Below are 17,674 nucleotides of genomic sequence, written 5' to 3' on the forward strand. Positions count from 1 at the left end.
TGCTTGAAGTCTAGTGTTAAGTTTCCACAGTTTGTGATGATTTGGGGTGCAATGTCATCTGCTGGTGTTGGTCCATTGTGTTTTTTGAAAACCAAAGTCACTGTACCCGTTTACCAAGAAATTTGGGCGCACGTCATGCTTCCTTCTGCTGACCAGCTTTTTGAAGATGCTGATTTCATTTTCCAGCAGGATTTGGCACCTGCCCACACTGCCAAAAGCACCAAAAGTTGGTTAAATGACCATGGTGTTGGTGTGCTTGACTGGCCAGAAAACTCACCAGACCTGAACCCCATAGAGAATCTATGGGGTATTGTCAAGAGGAAAATGAGAAACAAGAGACCAAAAAATGCAGATGAGCTGAAGGCCACTGTCAAAGAAACCTGGGCTTCCATACCACCTCAGCAGTGCCACAAACTGATCACCTCCATGCCACGCCGAACTGAGGCAGTAATTAAAGCAAAAGGAGCCCCTACCAAGTATTGAGTACATGTACAGTAAATGAACATACGTTCCAGAAGGCCAACAATTCACTAAAAATGTTTTTTTTATTGGTCTTATGAAGTATTCAAATTTGTTGAGATTGGTGGGTTTTTGTTAAATGTGAGCCAAAAACCATCACAATTAAAAGAACCAAAGACTTAAACTACTTCAGTCTGTGTGCACTGAATTTATTTAATACACGAGTTTCACAATTTGAGTTGAATTACTGAAATAAATGAACTTTTCCACGACATTCTAATTTATTGAGATGCACCTGTATATGGCACTTAAGCAAAACACCCACAAAAACAAACTTACTTAGACACGTCAATATAAAAGAGTCCTATGAAGATGAAGTATGAAAATGTGGAAGAGCAGAATAGGGTAAAAGAGAGCTGAGCTTCTGGCTGTTACCTGCGCAGGCTTGCGTGATGAGAAAGCTTTAGCCGGGAGGGGAGGAGGAGGGCAGAGATGGTTTGCATCTCCAGCTGCCATTACCTCCTGGTACCAGCGCTCTAAATCTAGAGCGGGCATCTGAAGCCTGCCCCAGTCCGACTGACGCTTAACACACACAGCACATCCATAAGCACAGACAGCATGAGCGGGAGAGAGAGAGGTGGAATGGTGGAATGCCAGAGAGAGAAAGAGAAGAGTGTTAATGAGCAACTGAATGATTTGTTCAATGACTGAATGATACAGGTTGTTGATGATACCCAGCCCTAACCAGGAATAAAACGAGAGAGAACACAGAGGAGGAGAGACACACCTCGAAGGAGAGAGAGAGGGAAGAGCCGTGAGGGGAAGGGAGGTAGGAGAATGCGGAGTCTGCGAGAGAAGACTGAAGTAATTGGATGGGTGAGGTAGGGGAAGACTCCACCTTCGGCATCCCATAGATCTGGTTTAATTGGCCGACGGTCACATACTCCTGACATCCAGGAGTGACATGCGGACACAGGCAGAAGGGAAAAACAGGAAGTAGCAGTGCAGGAAAAAGAAGTGATAAAGTTAGCAACTAGAGCACATAATTAAGTAAAAAAAAGCTATTCAGTTCCATCTATGCATAAACATCAGCCCTTATACTGTGTCCTAACTAGATGCAATGCGACAAGTTTCCAGCAGCAGGTACTGTAATTTATCTGTCTACAGTGAAAGCGAAAACAGCCAATCAAAACATATTTGATGTTTAATATACAGTTATGTGGAGTAAGATTGTGACCCAATGAGATTTCTCGATAGGGAGGGCTATCTGCAACCAAATGAATAAAAAAATGCAGCTGGTTAGGACAAAAAAAATAACATGTAAGATACTGATTTATTGCATCAAGCCTAGAGTTTGATCAGGTACTGGGTCATTCTATAAAACAGGTGCCATTTGTGTTTATTTATTTATGTATTAATTAATTAATTCATTCATCTATTCATTCCAATTAATGTATGCCTTTTTTATCTTTCCTACCTCTGTTTCCAACTCCTTACTGTATCATCAAATATACACATTTGATTGAAAACAAAATATATGAAAAGAAAAGCTACCTTTATTATTTACATGCATCTATCTACCTTGTAGTTTCATGACCTTCATGGCTGCCAAATTAAACTGTAAAACTGTCAACTGTTACCATAAACCTTTATTGTTTTAGGAAGCATAATTATATCCAAACAATGGTTTATTTCAGTATTATCTATATAATCTTATTTTTTTTAATTAATGTTTTAAATTAGCTTTTATTTTTATATGTTCAGTTTGAATTTTTTGTTAATTTTTAGTAATAGCTTTTTTTTGTAAGCTTTGGTCATTTTCATTACTTTTTAAAAATAAAAATAGAATTAAATGTTATTTCTGTTTTAGTTTTTATTTATTTCCAGTTCAGTGAAGTTATCCTTCACTGTCGTCACTCCTCCGTGGGACTCGAGACCGGTGAGTGGCGCAGGTGTCGCTCATTATCATTTACTCCACCGGCCTCTCTCCGTTCCCACGGCTCTCGGCCCCACCACCCCACTTGTCACATATTTATATATTATTCAACTTTACTCAATTAACAAAATTTTTTTTAATAGTTTTAATTATGATAAGTCTGATCTGAATTTTTTTAATCTGAACTTTAATTCAAATATAACATTAGCTGTATTTCACTCGAGATGCCATAATGCTGTTTATTAAATTAATAGTTCACCTATAAATGAAAATTAGCTGAAAATGTAATCACTCTCACTGCATCCAAAATGTAGAAGAGCATTATTATGGATTAATGACTGGTATTTTGGCCAATAGCATTGGTTAAAATTATGGATGCACCGATACCGATACTGGTATCAGTCCCGATACTGAGCTCCTGTACTCGTACTCATACTCGTTAAAATGCCCCGATACCAAACGCTGATACCACACAGCATGTGATAAGTGCCATATTCAGACAAAGAAACACAGACAACAGAACAACAGACAGCAGAATGGAGTTATTAGAGATTAAGAGTGCTTCTGTTGTGTGATCTTTGATGTGCACTCATTTAGCACACGCATCATTTGGATTAAAACTAAATTGTAAAAATAAGACCAATTTTAGGGGCATTCACTATAAACAATTTATTTTCTGTCAAAAGTGAATCTAGCAGCCTGTGTGAAATGCGCTAGGCTATACTACTTGTCCCTCTCATTCTGCACCAGTACAAATACGTGCACGCGTTGCGTGTGTTTTGCTTGCTTGAGTGTTTCTGCATTATATGAGTGGCTTTGGAATATAAATCGCAGCACGTTTTAGATGAAAAAAACGCGACTTCTATTTCTGAAAATATCAGTTAGGAGATTTATAACAAGTGGTTTCCTGCATTATTACAGCAAAGCGTGTGATTACAGTACTAAGCCGCTGCAATGGAGCAGCTCTAATGCTATTAAATTAAAGATGATGTACCATAGAGCAAAGAAAAAAAATGAACAATGAAAGTAACAAAACTTTGTAAAATACATTTTAATGGGCATAATTAAGTGTGAAAATAACCGAAGGATTTACAGTCAAACCAAAAATGATTCCGAGACCAGATATAATTTTTTATATTTTTTTACTACACTCTAAAAAATGCTGGGTTGTTTCAACCCAACTTTGGGTCAAATATGGACTAACCCAACCGTTGGGTTAAATTTTTACATTAAATTTTCAACCCAAAAGTTGGGTTAGTCCATATTTTACTCAAAGTTGGGTTGAAACAACCCAGCATTTTTTAGAGTGTAGTGGGTGCAGGACACTATGGGGAAGTCGTGGTCTAATGGTTATAGAGTCAGACTTGTAACCCAAAAAGGTTGCAGTTGTAGGTGGCGGGAGTGAATGTACAGCACTCTATCCCACCTTCAATACCACGACTGAGGTGCCCTTGAGCAAGGCACCGAACCCCCAACTGCTCCCCGGGCGCCGCAGCAAAAAATGGCTGCCCACTGCTCCGGGTGTGTGTTCACGGTGTGTGTGTGTGTTCACTGCTGTGTGTGTGCACTTTGGATGGGATAAATGCAGAGCACTAATTCCGATTATGGGTCACCATACTTGGCCACATGTCACATCACTGTCACTTTCACTATAGTTCATTTATGTAAGTGAGGATAGCAAAATAAAGTAAACTGTGACAAATTATACCCAAAAAGTCTTCATACAGTGGACTACCAGTAAAACTGATACAAATTTGGGACCAAAAATTATTCAGACCGAGTCTGGGAAAAAAAGTTCAGGTTTGCATAAACCTGGATGACAGCATGCCCAGGAGACTACAGGCTGTCAATAAGGCTAAGGGCTGCCCGACTAAGTATTGATAATTGTGTAAATACTGTCATACTAACAACTGTCTGAGTAATTTTTTGGTTGATTGTAATCCATTACATGCCTTTCTATCAAAGTTATCTAACATTATCAAGCTGAATTTGTTCTGACACAGTTTAACTCTTGAGTTCTTGTTATATTTTATTAACATTTTCTAAACTATAGCGAATAAACTGAAATAATGTGAGAAATGTTGAAGGTGTCTGAACAAATTTTGGTTTGACTGTATCTATTTGATAAATGAAGTTAACCAACTAACATTATACACACCCTTTTGGTTTCTGTACCCAATATTTAAAAAACGTACAAATGTAATAAAAATATCTGTATCGGTACTCGGTTTCGGCAAGTACCTAAAATAAAAGTATTGGCATCGGGCGAGTACTGGAAAAAGTGGTATCGGTGCATCCCTAATTAAAATATTCAAAGTTAAATGTTTAAGTTAAAATGCCTTAATGATGATTTACAAACACCCAGCTTTTTACAGCAGAAGTTAATTGATGGACTGGAGTAGTGTGGTTTATATGTGGATTACTGTGATGTTTTTATCAGCTGTTTGGACTCTCATTCTGACGGCAACCATTCACTGCAGAGGATCTATTGGTGAGCAAGTGATGTAATGCTAAATTTCTCCAAATCTGTTCTGATGAAGAAACAAACTCATCTACATCTTAGATGGCCTGAGGATGAGTAAAAGTTTAGCTAATTTTAATTTTCTCAACTATTCCTTTAACACTTAAACACATTCTTTGTCAGAATATTTATGATCAATTTCCTTATTAAACTGGAAAAGGCACCCGTTTCCTAGCATGTCCCGTAATACTATAATGCTTGGTTATGGTCATGTATATGATGCAAAGCTAACAAATATCTACAGCACAAATATAAGTAGCACTATAGGTATGAAGAAAGGAAAATAAGTTTAAAAGAGAGAAGCAGAAAGAAGAGAGCAGCTATGATACCTCACGGGGAGCAGTTACAGCTGGGTCAAGGGCAAGCGAGAGGCCATGTGAGGAAGCGTTGGTGAGCTGGATGTCATGGCAATCACTCCCATACATCTTATAAACATCCGACAGCTTCAAGTACTCCTGAGAGACGTTACCAGTCAATCAATTCACACAGGACAGAAGTTCAGCTGTCAGTTTACTCACATCCAAACCCAATGAGAGCAGTTCTGTCATATTCATGCCTCCATCTAACTCTTTATATGAATTCAAATGACAAGTTACTCAAGCAGTGCATCCCAAATCGCGTACTTATGCACTGTTCTATGCCATTTTGTAGTATAAATAGTGCGAGTAGTGTGTTCACACTGAACATTCCAAAAAGGAAATGTGCATTTTAAATACCCGGATAATGCACTTAAATAACCGAAAAGTGTGAAATGGTGGACACTTCATGCACTCAACTGTCACGGCTTTAATTATGTAGCGAAGGGGGAGAGGCTATCAGACTCCAATTATGAATGACAAAACAACCTTATATATTTAATATACTACATGGTTGAGTACAGTGCATAAGTACATAGTGTATAAGTCCATAGTGTGGCATTTGGGACGCAGCTATAATTTCAAGTAGTCCAACTACAGTCAAATTACTTCTGAAAAAGTAGCTACTCTATAAACACTTAACAAAAAGTAAATACACGCTTAGCAATATTTATTTAGTTTCATAACAATCAAATATACCAAATAAAATCAAATATATATATCAATTAATTTTTAATAATTAATCATATATATATATATATATATATATATCATACATGTACTAAATCCACATTATGCATAGAATATTCAACAATTTGAATTGATGTTAGCAAACAGGATAGAGAATTGGAGTGAAATTCAAAGAATTTCCAAAAAAAGTTTGGTATTTAATAACATTTCATTCTTCATCTGACGGCAACCATTCACTGCAGAGGATCTATTGGTGAGCAAGTGATGTAATGCTAAATTTCTCCAAATCTGTTCTGATGAAGAAACAAACTCATCTACATCTTAGATGGCCTGAGGATGAGTAAAAGTTTAGCTAATTTTAATTTTCTCAACTATTCCTTTAACACTTAAACACATTCTTTGTCAGAATATTTATGATCAATTTCCTTATTAAACTGGAAAAGGCACCCGTTTCCTAGCATGTCCCGTAATACTATAATGCTTGGTTATGGTCATGTATATGATGCAAAGCTAACAAATATCTACAGCACAAATATAAGTAGCACTATAGGTATGAAGAAAGGAAAATAAGTTTAAAAGAGAGAAGCAGAAAGAAGAGAGCAGCTATGATACCTCACGGGGAGCAGTTACAGCTGGGTCAAGGGCAAGCGAGAGGCCATGTGAGGAAGCGTTGGTGAGCTGGATGTCATGGCAATCACTCCCATACATCTTATAAACATCCGACAGCTTCAAGTACTCCTGAGAGACGTTACCAGTCAATCAATTCACACAGGACAGAAGTTCAGCTGTCAGTTTACTCACATCCAAACCCAATGAGAGCAGTTCTGTCATATTCATGCCTCCATCTAACTCTTTATATGAATTCAAATGACAAGTTACTCAAGCAGTGCATCCCAAATCGCGTACTTATGCACTGTTCTATGCCATTTTGTAGTATAAATAGTGCGAGTAGTGTGTTCACACTGAACATTCCAAAAAGGAAATGTGCATTTTAAATACCCGGATAATGCACTTAAATAACCGAAAAGTGTGAAATGGTGGACACTTCATGCACTCAACTGTCACGGCTTTAATTATGTAGCGAAGGGGGAGAGGCTATCAGACTCCAATTATGAATGACAAAACAACCTTATATATTTAATATACTACATGGTTGAGTACAGTGCATAAGTACATAGTGTATAAGTCCATAGTGTGGCATTTGGGACGCAGCTATAATTTCAAGTAGTCCAACTACAGTCAAATTACTTCTGAAAAAGTAGCTACTCTATAAACACTTAACAAAAAGTAAATACACGCTTAGCAATATTTATTTAGTTTCATAACAATCAAATATACCAAATAAAATCAAATATATATATCAATTAATTAATAATGTTTCACAATATTCATTTTTTTACTGTATTTTTTATTAAATATGTATAAAGCCTTAACATAAGCATAAGATATTTCTTTCACAATAATATAAGAAAGATAATTCTTTCACTTTTTTTGTATAATCAAAGCAATATTTACATGGAACAAAAACAATTATGATCTCAGTTATAAATCTAATAAAACAATAAAACACAGTGGATAAAATTAATCTGTAAATCATTTGCTGAATCTAAATAAACCAATTCACACAAATGGCAAAATTTTCCTAACACTTGATGTGTTGATGTGAAACTTTTTCTAAGCGCCTTGGCTTCATACAAAATCAATAAACCTCTTCCAAAACTTCAGAGGAAGTGTGATTTGTCTTTGGAAGCCTGCAAACATGAGATCCCAACAAGCCAATTGCTCTCCATAAGGCAACAAAAATTGAGATGCTCTGTACTGGCATGTTCTCAGAGCACGCTCCAGGCTGCATGCATCGACAGTTAGTTCAGTTACCTCCTGAGGCACCATGGGATATGAGTGGAATGAGGAAGCATGAAAGGGGGAGGAGTAGGGGTGGTCATCATTTAACAGGTCAGCCTCGCTGATGTGAAGCACATCCTGGGTGGAGGTTTATAAGTCAAACAATATCCTGAGTCTAAAAGATTTCATTTCCTGTTTCGCTAACCGAAATGTTATGGGATGCACAGGGGACGCATATGCTACCAGGAACATCTGGCTACAAAGCTAAACCTTAGCTTTCCTAGCCCAAGAAAACCAAACTACAAAGATGGATTGCAAAATGTTTGCTAATAAACATACTACGGGTCCCCATCAACCATTTGAAGGTCACATGAAATCATACTGTACTTGGAAAAAACAACAACATTTAAAAATACGTTAACCAACAAATATATTCTAATGTCAAGCAGGGGAGCAAATATTTAGCAGTTATATCTTGTAGCCTAGCATAACAGGCTCATGAAGCATTTGATTACAGTTCTGCTTACCTCCTTTATAGTGTTGGAGCTTTTGGGGAACGTCTTTCCACCAGTTAAACTCTGGTATCTTCTCTCCAGATTTGCTAGCCTTTCCTTTTCCTGAAACATAGATTCCAAGTCAATCAGTTAAAAACAGTATGATGGTTTCCACAAAAATATAAAGCAGCACAACTGTGTTCAACATTGATTGTAACAAGAAATGTCTTGAGCACTAAATCATATTAGAATTATTTCGGATGGATCATGTGACACTAAAGACTTGAGTAATGGCTGCTGAAAATTTAAAATAGTACTGTTTTTACTGTATTTATGATCAAATATGTATGTAGCCTTGGTGAGCTTAAGACACTTATCTAACCCAACTAATATATCTAACTGACCCAAAACATTTTGAACAGGAATGTTTTGTTTTGTTTTTTATAATCAAATCAAAGCAATACTTATATGGAACAAAAACAATCATGATCTCAACTGAAAACTAATAAAACTAGAAAAATATTTGCCCTTACCAAAAAGAAGTATACTTCAAGTTTATTTTATACTTAAGTAAAGTTCAAGTATATTTTTAAGTATACTTTATGTAGTAAATATACAAATATCAGTGTACTAGTAGTATACTTGCAAGTGTACTATTTCAATACTCTTTGGGACTAAATTGGCCCACTTTCTAGGATATAAATATATACTTTTAAGTATACTTTAAGTAAAACAGTAGTCAACTTTGAGTGCCCAATTAGTTTACATTTATGTTTTAGTTTGTACTGCAACTATACTAAAAGTGAACTTATAGGTATACAGATCATTTACTAATTAAATACTTGTGTAGCATTTTCAGTACACTCAGAAGTATAGTCTCAGTAAACTACTAGTTTAGTAGTTTTATACTGCAAGTATACTCATAAGTTTTCTTTAAGTGAACTTTACATCATACTTTAAGTATACTACTATGTCCCTATTTAGGTATTAATTTGTATATATTTTGCTATATGAATAGGCTATCTGAACATACAAACATCAAAAGAAAGAACAGGGTATTTGCTTGTAAACAAAAACATTTTATTCTAGCTTAATGCATTCTTTTTTGTAAACACTTGAATGTGGGTGTTTCATAAAATAAAAAAAAAAATAACATTTTGAACAAAAAGCTGAAAAAAGACTATGAATTGGATTCAAAATGATAATCAAAATGTAGATGGAGTCGACATCAACACCTCAAAGCTTGACAGTCATTACCTCTTCATGAGTCAACATTTTATTCCATAACTTTACACAGTTTTGATGCTGTTTTATGTCTGATCATGTGACATTACATGTGGAAGCATCTGTTGTTTTGGTTTCTTCTTGGCTTGTTTCTGTACAGAAGATGTATAATAGCGCCCCCTACCATGCAACAATGAAAACATGGATTCCCGGAGCACAAGTAGCTATAGCTCAAATATATATAGACTTTTTCTAAGTATACTTAAATGTAATTTTAAGTATACTTCTGAGAAGTACATAAAGCACATTTCTGAGAACTACATAAAAAGTAGACTGAAAGTATACTTTCCTATTTTTAGAAGCTTTTGCTTTTAGAAGAAGTATACTAATAGCACAATTGAATAAACTTCTTTTTCGTAAGGGTGGGCAGTGACACGGCTCATTTACACAAACTATTCAAACAAACCAATTAATTCAAATGAGTACTTTTAGTTCCCTCTCAGTCGGTCACTCTCGACGTCACGTCGGAGGACCGACGAATTGGGATCTCGCTTAGAGGGACCAATCTACTTCGAGTGTAAACTAAACGAGCCAATGCACATTGGCATGCGATTATTGCATCCAGCTGCTGCTGATCACAGCGTGAGTATAAGTAGGCAGCAGGTGCAGCGCATATTCAGCTTTTCGCTTCGGAGCCGAGCGATCACATCGTTCCGCTCCTGACTACTCTACGGAGAGAAGACTGAACGAGTTCAGCACGCTCTTGGAGAGCTCTTCGTGTTGGAGGACGGCGCTTCAGCGGTGGTGGTTTTCCCGTGTCGAGTGGGTTGCACACATCAGGCCGCACATTTCCCAACGCACAGATTTAATTCAATAATTTTATACTAAACTTTTGAAAAAGTTGGTCTTTTTTACCAAGCATCCACGTAGACATTGATATGGAACAGGTTTTGGAGAAATTTGGTGCAAGTCCTCATCCTAAAGTGCTCTTAAAATGAGCAAGAACATTAAAAGTGAATATAGGAAGTCATTTTCATTTCTTGTACCTTCTGTAGCAGTTGCAAGGTCATACTTCTGTCCTTGGCCAGTCTCTCACACTCCTGAGTGGCCTGTATTCCCAACTGACTGGCCTGGCTTTCCAATGCCACAACTTTTTCCTGGAAACAACAATTTGGACATTAGGTTGAGATGCTCTTGGTGCATCCATGCTTTATTATATGTGTCTAAGTTTAATTTACCTTTCTTTTGGTGATGCTGCTGTGGTACTGAGCTCTGTCCTGCAGCAGCTGCTGGGTGATGGTCTCGCGCTCCTCCTCTAGACTGCTCTCCTTCTCTAACTGCTGGAACTCCAAGTCCTCAAACTGCTTAGTCGCAGCCTCAATGGTCTCAGCTTCCTACACACACGTACATCCAAATATAGGGTCAAACACTAGTCAAAGCATCCCATAAAACGACAGCATTACGCATGCTCTGCAGCAGTCAAGCTAAGTAAGCTTAAAAAGCCACAGGGAGGAACCAGTAGGAACGTTATGCAACATGGTCTGTAAACCTTATCCAAATACAATCCAAAAATCCAAAAAGTAAAAATACTTTAAAATGTATTTGATTAAAATATTAACTAAATTATTGTTATTAAATAAACATTTACTAATAATAATACTTATAGTCATTCATTCTTTATTTAAATTTAAATAAATAATTAATTTTCTTTTCAATTATTGAAAATGATTGGTATAGAAACAGGTATGGGTAACATGCATTCATTTAATATTACATAAACCATATTTAGAAATACATTTTAAAATATATAACATTTCTACATATTCTTATGGTTTATATATAATTTTAAAGACTTCCTGCAGTAATTTCAGGGATCCCCGGGGTGCGGTTGAAAACCCTGGTGCTACACACAGATCTGTGTGGAAATAATACACTCTTCCAGAATCCTTTAAGATCTATCATAATACATACAACTGAAACCCAAGTACATCAAACATCATTTAAACAGTCAGCTGGGACGGTAAAAACTGGGAAAGACTGAAAAAAGAGGAATGACATTGAGACTTCAGATCATAAATTCATCTTATGAAAAGTCTTTTCTATATACAGATCTCAAGGACACTGGCTAACCCTTGCTGTCAATTCATCAAAGCATTTCTGACACTGTGAAGCTTGAAGGCTCAGTGCGCACATGACATCACTTCTCTCTCGTGCAACCCTTGGGATATTTCTGCCTGCAAAAAGGGCTAGTCATCAAAAACACTGCCCGAGCACTGTCCGATGAGATTCCTTCAACTATGCAAATCACAATAAATATATTTCTTCATATTTTAAACAGAGACTTCCTGGTATGCGTTGTATTTTTGTGTCTTTTTACACAAATCAAATCAAAATACATTGCAAAAATATATTTTGGCCAAAGTATCATAATCTGTTGTGGTATATAGAAAGAAGTGCATGATTTTCCCCCAAACAAGCTAAGTGCAAACCCTTTAGCGATTTTAAAGATTTTATTGGGCATGTCAATAACAGCTGATTGCCTATATAATACTTAAACAAATACTGACCCTAACCCTATCCTAAACCCTAACCCTAACCCTAACCTTTACCTTATAATAACACTGGTTGCACTTTCAGATAAATAGCATGTTTGTCGTGATCAGATTCATTCTTGATTTTTCTAAACTCTGAACTTTATTGACTTGTGACAGCATGATTGATTTGACCAAAGAAATTTACTGGATGGGGTTTTTGCTTAACTGGTTTGAGGGAAATAATCATGTGAGAGAAGTGAGAGGTATCAAAACAAAACTAGCATTACGTTAGTTTCTGCATTAATAGATTAGTACATTGTTAAGTGTTATTAATATTTTGGCACCAGACAGTAGCATGTAAGAAGCCTTAACAATACATCCAAAAATGTCGAAAACATGCAAAATTTCACCAATTAACACCACGTTACCTCCCATTAGGAATTTAGACACTTACTTCAGTGCACTAAACTAAGGCAGACAAGAATAAAAACATGATGTTCCCAGCAGAAATCCTTCTTAATAATAATAAACATTGAATACTGGTTCTACTAGGATCATCATGGTGGATTCGGTGTATAGACAACCCAAAGGAGCTTAGTTGGGAATGTGTATCTGAAAAGTGGGGTTTATAAAGCCAGGACTGTGGGACGGAAGCAGTTCTTAAAGTGCTGATGTTCCTGATGGTCACTGACCCTCTTGAGTTGTTCCTGTAACTGCTCCCTCAGAGACTCAGGGCAGTTATGAAGCTGGTTCGTCAACTCATTGTACTCATCCTGAAGCCTCTCCAGGGCTTCCCGCTCCGCCTCAACATTAGCCTTCTCCTAGAAAGAAAACACACCATCCGGGGAGGGGAGAGAAAGAGAACACACAGCTAAAATCCACGCCATGCAGAAGCGTCCGTGGTTAGAGTTCACAACAGAGTGGGTGGAGCCAGAAAGGATGAACTCTAAAGGCCTGTTCACACCAAGGACGATAACTATAAAGATAACGATAAAGATATAGTTCTAAAAATCTTTCTCAATATTAAAGAATAGCACACCACAGAGTCCACACCACAGCTATAACGATAAAGGCACAGAGAAACGATATCGTTGGAATCACTTTCAGAATGATTTTTTCCCAGCTGATGAATGATAAAAACATTGACAGTCAATCAGAATCAGTCCTGCTATAACGAGCTCAAGAATTTAAAGCGGCAGACGAGCGTGCGCATGGAACAAACAGATGATATCGTCCGCTGGTGTGAACGCTAATATAGTTATCTTTATAATTATTGTTCTTGGTGTGAACGGGCCTTAAGTCTTATAAAATACTATAAACTAAGTGGCACTGGACTGTAGGCCATCAACAGGGCCAAACAGACTTCTGTTCTCAGGCATTTCTTGGTCAATGACTTCAGATGTAATAAATTTCCGCTGGTATGTGCTTTTTAGATGAGATTATGCTATATCAGATGGCAAGAATTGATTTGTTTGGCATCATTGGCTAGTTTGATGAAGCTGGCCTTTTTTCTTTCTTTTATCATAAAAAGAAAGATTTGCAATAGCATCATACTAAATGCATCAGATTTTTATTTTTTTTTAAGTTAGTCCTCGGATATTTCTAAGGCTAGATGTTGAGCTATTCTACTACACATTGCATTCATGCATGGTTTTCTTTTCCAGACCAATATGAGAACATTCAAAGCATGTCAAAACATCAATATATCAAAGCACAGACAGAACCAGATTCTGTTTAAAGATTCATTTTCGAGGTTTATAGGGGAATTTTCCATGTTTGCACAAACACTGCACAGATTGTTTGCGGTCAAGATCAATCTAGTACAAATTACAGCCGGTCTGGTAACATGAGCGTGGTGGAAGCCAATGGGTTCAAAGCAAACAAACAGATCAATAAAGATCTGAATGAACAATTCTGTTTTATATATATATATATATATATATATATACAGTTCTATCTATGTAAAGACTTTTTCACTGAAAATTGTGAAATCAGCTATAACGCTCACAGAAAACTGCAAAATTCAATTTGAGTTGATTTACTTGTAAAGCGCTTTTCATAACTAATTTCAAATAATGTGGCATGAAAATTCAAACGCAGCATCAGAAAGCTACATTAACTTACATCGTGTCTACACCGGATTAAAAATAATAAAAGCAACCCGTTATAATCAGTGATGCTGTCAACACTGGATGCGGCGCAACACGACAAATCCCCGACAGTCAACTGCTGACTTGTTCTATTTATAACGTACTGACACAACGTTCAAATGATTTGCAATGCTTTGTTGCGTCCAGTGTAGATACGATGTGACAGCAAAAACATGGCGAGTGTGTAGAAAAGAAAAGTGGACACGGAAAATAGATGATTCAAATGTGAATGGACTGAACAGTTTTGAGTGAGTGACTGACTGATATCTTTGTTATGGAATACACATGTTGGTTCGCAGTGAGTTCACAGTTTTAACGTAAAAGTTTGCTTTAATTTATTTTCAAGATCTGAGGTAAAATATCTATTGTTGCTTTCACTGTGGCTATAAAGATAACGCATCATAATATTCAAACTCACATTAGACACTTTTAACATTGAATAAAGCACATAATCATTACCTGAGATTATCGCTGTCATATTTTGTATGTTGTTCCTGCCACGTCGCAGAAAATAAAAACCGTTCCTAAAATAGAATCCCGTGTCGCTGTCGTGGGTGGTTAGGACAAAAACTACATGGAAAAGATACTTTTTATCGCGTCATGTCTGGTTGGGACACACGGTGTTAAAAAATCTAAGCATAAAAATATTAATACTTACAAATCTAATAACTGAATCTGCAATTAGGGAAAGTGGAGAGAAGAGATCCAGTCTGAGAATGAGCAGGAACAGTTGATTTGCATGGCAGACATGGAGATCCAGATTTTTTGTTTGTTCATTTGTTTTTAATATTCAACAGGCAAAGTTCTTCTGTATCTAAATGCAAAAATTTTCATAATTGTTTAAATAAAACAGACTACTGGGGAAATAAATCTGAATATTCATCTTGTGACCATCTTGTGATTATTTTAACAAAAGCAACAATAATATAATAAATGTAATAATAATAACAATTATATATATATATATATATATATATATATGCCAGTGGCCCTTGGCTTGGTATTGTTGGCAGAATTTGGCCCTCGGCGAAAACTAATTGAGGAGACCTGATATAAACATTATCTTAATCTTAATCTATCTTAATCCACTCGCCAATTTTCATTGGCCTTTTCTCTTAAACTCAGAGGTGATTTGGGTTCCCAAGCAAGACCCCTAACGTCATCAAGACATAACTTTTTGTGGAATATAAAGTGCATTGGTCGTACTGATACTTTTATGTTGCTTTGCATCCTTTTTGATGTTTGAAAGTTTCATTTCCTATTCACTGAAAATTCATGGGAAAGAACGCCGAGCACAGTGTTCAAAATTTCCCATTTTACGTTCAACAGAAAGTAAGTCCATAATAACAAAAGGTATAATGACAGAATTTTCATTTATGGGTGAACTGTTCCTTTAAGGATATCTCCAAGAGCCTAATACTTGGCAGAATCGAAAAAGGAGACTAAAATACCCAGAGAAACCCAGAATCTGATGGATAAGAAATAAAAGCTGGAATTCTGAAACCGCGTGCAGAAAAAAATTCTAAAAGACACCCACTGTAAGTCACAGAGTCTTGCACCACTGGAGCTATTGTCCCTCATAGCCAGTGCGCTAATCACAAAGCCTGAGTTTTGCTAAGCTAAACAGTTTTGAACCCGAGGGGGCGAGCAGAAGAAATGGAGAGACTGTCAGTGCGGAAAAAAGCAGTGAGGAGATTAGAGGTTAATGAAGGCTTGTTAGTGTTGCCAAGCATTGTAGAGGACCTGATGAGAACCACCACAAAAGGAGAGGAAAAAGACAGCACCTCTTGTGAATGAATGCTTGATTACTAGACAGAACCTTGGCTTTCTGCCCAAACAAAACCAGTGAACTGCATTTCAATGTGACTATCATCTTCAGATCCTCTATTGTAGAATGTAGAATGACCAGATGTAACGGGAAGCAGTTTGGCTAGTTTGGATGAGCACTGTTGCTCTTTAGTTTTTTTTTACCTGGGGATGGCAATCGAGACCAGAATGGGCCTTGAGTGGCCATCCAGCAGAATGGCATGCCTTTAAGGAATGTCAGAGACCAGAAAAGGCTGTTCAGTCCAAAGATGCTCAACAGTATAAAACACAAAACAGTCAGTTTGGGGATTTGAAATTTGAAATGTAAAAATGTCACATTTCGGCGAAATTTCACAAGCAAAAAATTGTCTATTGTCAATAGTGTATACATATGAAGAACAGCTTACAATGAAGTCACTTTTAAATCAAGCAGATTTCTGTTGGTCAACATGGCAATTTTACGACCAACCTACCAGTTGCGAAATCTGCGTGGGGAAATCTTTCACCCTCATGTGAAATTCGAGATGATGTGGATTCCTAAGCAATGCTAAATAAGACCACACCTTTATGGAAACATTTTTACTTCTACATGTAATATGAATGCCTAAATGTGTTCAGAATATGGACAATTACATTCGGTGAACTTTTATGTGGTGTGTGTATCCTACCTTGTCTTTCTCTCTCTGAATGGTGCTCTCCAGTTCACAGAGTTTGCGCTGCAGCTGGTTGATAATCTCTGTCTCAGCCTCAATTTGCTCCAGCTCGGCCTGTCTTTCTCCCTGCAGCAGAGCTCTTTCCATCTCCGCCTGTCCAGATCAACACATCAGATAGAGCAATTCTCACACAGGCCACATAAACACACCCGAGAGCTCCATCTGACATTCTCTGTTCCACTACGCATCACTTCCCTCTGCTTCCGACTCTTATCCACTATAATTAGGAAAGGACTTCCTGTATATCCTTCAGTGTATTTAACTATATAAAAATGTTTATAAGAGCGGCTCACCTCCTGTTTGGACTCCTGAAGTTGCTGCTCCAGTTCTGTGATTCGAGCTTTGAGCTCATCTACCTTTGCCAGCACTCGAACTCGCTCCTCCTCCAGGTATCCCAGTTCCAGACGGCCAATGCTGCCTGATCCCAGAGAGTCCTCTGCCTAAATACAATTCACACACAGTTTATATGATTTACTTTTTACATATACTATTGCTCAAAAGTTTGAGGTCAGTAAGTTCTTTTGTAATGTTTTTGAAGTCTCTCATGCTCACCAAGGCAATTTATTGATCAAAAATACAGTAAAACAGTCCTATTGTGAAACATTATTACAATTAAAAATATCTCTTTTCTATTTTAATATATTTTGAAATGCAATTTATTCCTGTGATGGCAAAGATGAATTTTCAATGTCACATGATCCTTCAGAAATCATTCTAATATGAACATTTCTTATTATTATCAATGTTAAAAAAAAGTTGTGTTACTTCATTTTCGTGGAAACCGTAATTCATTTTTTCATGATTTCTTGATAAGTCAAAAGAACAGCATTTATTTGAAATAGGAATCTTTTGTAATGTTTTGAATTTCTTTACTGTCACTTTTGAATAAAAATATGAACAAAAGCATTAATTTCATCCAAAAAAAACCCCCTACTGACCCCAAACTTTT

At 36.8% G+C, this 17,674-nt stretch overlaps 1 protein-coding gene across 1 annotated transcript in view; it reads right to left on the reverse strand.

Moving 5' to 3' along the window:
- LOC107597514 (pleckstrin homology-like domain family B member 1) overlaps nucleotides 1-17,674 on the reverse strand; it is a 91,300-nt gene that overhangs the window by 28,924 nt on the left and 44,702 nt on the right. Inside the window, exons 8-18 of the mRNA XM_016288611.1 lie at nucleotides 17,019-17,165; nucleotides 16,681-16,818; nucleotides 16,178-16,237; nucleotides 12,749-12,877; nucleotides 10,761-10,916; nucleotides 10,569-10,679; nucleotides 8,332-8,421; nucleotides 7,838-7,942; nucleotides 6,575-6,700; nucleotides 1,247-1,405; nucleotides 895-1,041 (exon numbers count right to left, since the gene is read on the reverse strand). Of these exons, the coding sequence (XP_016144097.1) occupies nucleotides 895-1,041; nucleotides 1,247-1,405; nucleotides 6,575-6,700; nucleotides 7,838-7,942; nucleotides 8,332-8,421; nucleotides 10,569-10,679; nucleotides 10,761-10,916; nucleotides 12,749-12,877; nucleotides 16,178-16,237; nucleotides 16,681-16,818; nucleotides 17,019-17,165 (1,368 nt within the window). The remainder of the gene's footprint in view (nucleotides 1-894; nucleotides 1,042-1,246; nucleotides 1,406-6,574; nucleotides 6,701-7,837; nucleotides 7,943-8,331; nucleotides 8,422-10,568; nucleotides 10,680-10,760; nucleotides 10,917-12,748; nucleotides 12,878-16,177; nucleotides 16,238-16,680; nucleotides 16,819-17,018; nucleotides 17,166-17,674) is intronic.

This window comes from Sinocyclocheilus grahami, unplaced genomic scaffold (genome assembly GCF_001515645.1).
Source record: "Sinocyclocheilus grahami isolate Dianchi unplaced genomic scaffold, SAMN03320097.WGS_v1.1 scaffold233.1, whole genome shotgun sequence".
NCBI classification, from domain to species: Eukaryota; Metazoa; Chordata; class Actinopteri; order Cypriniformes; family Cyprinidae; genus Sinocyclocheilus; species Sinocyclocheilus grahami.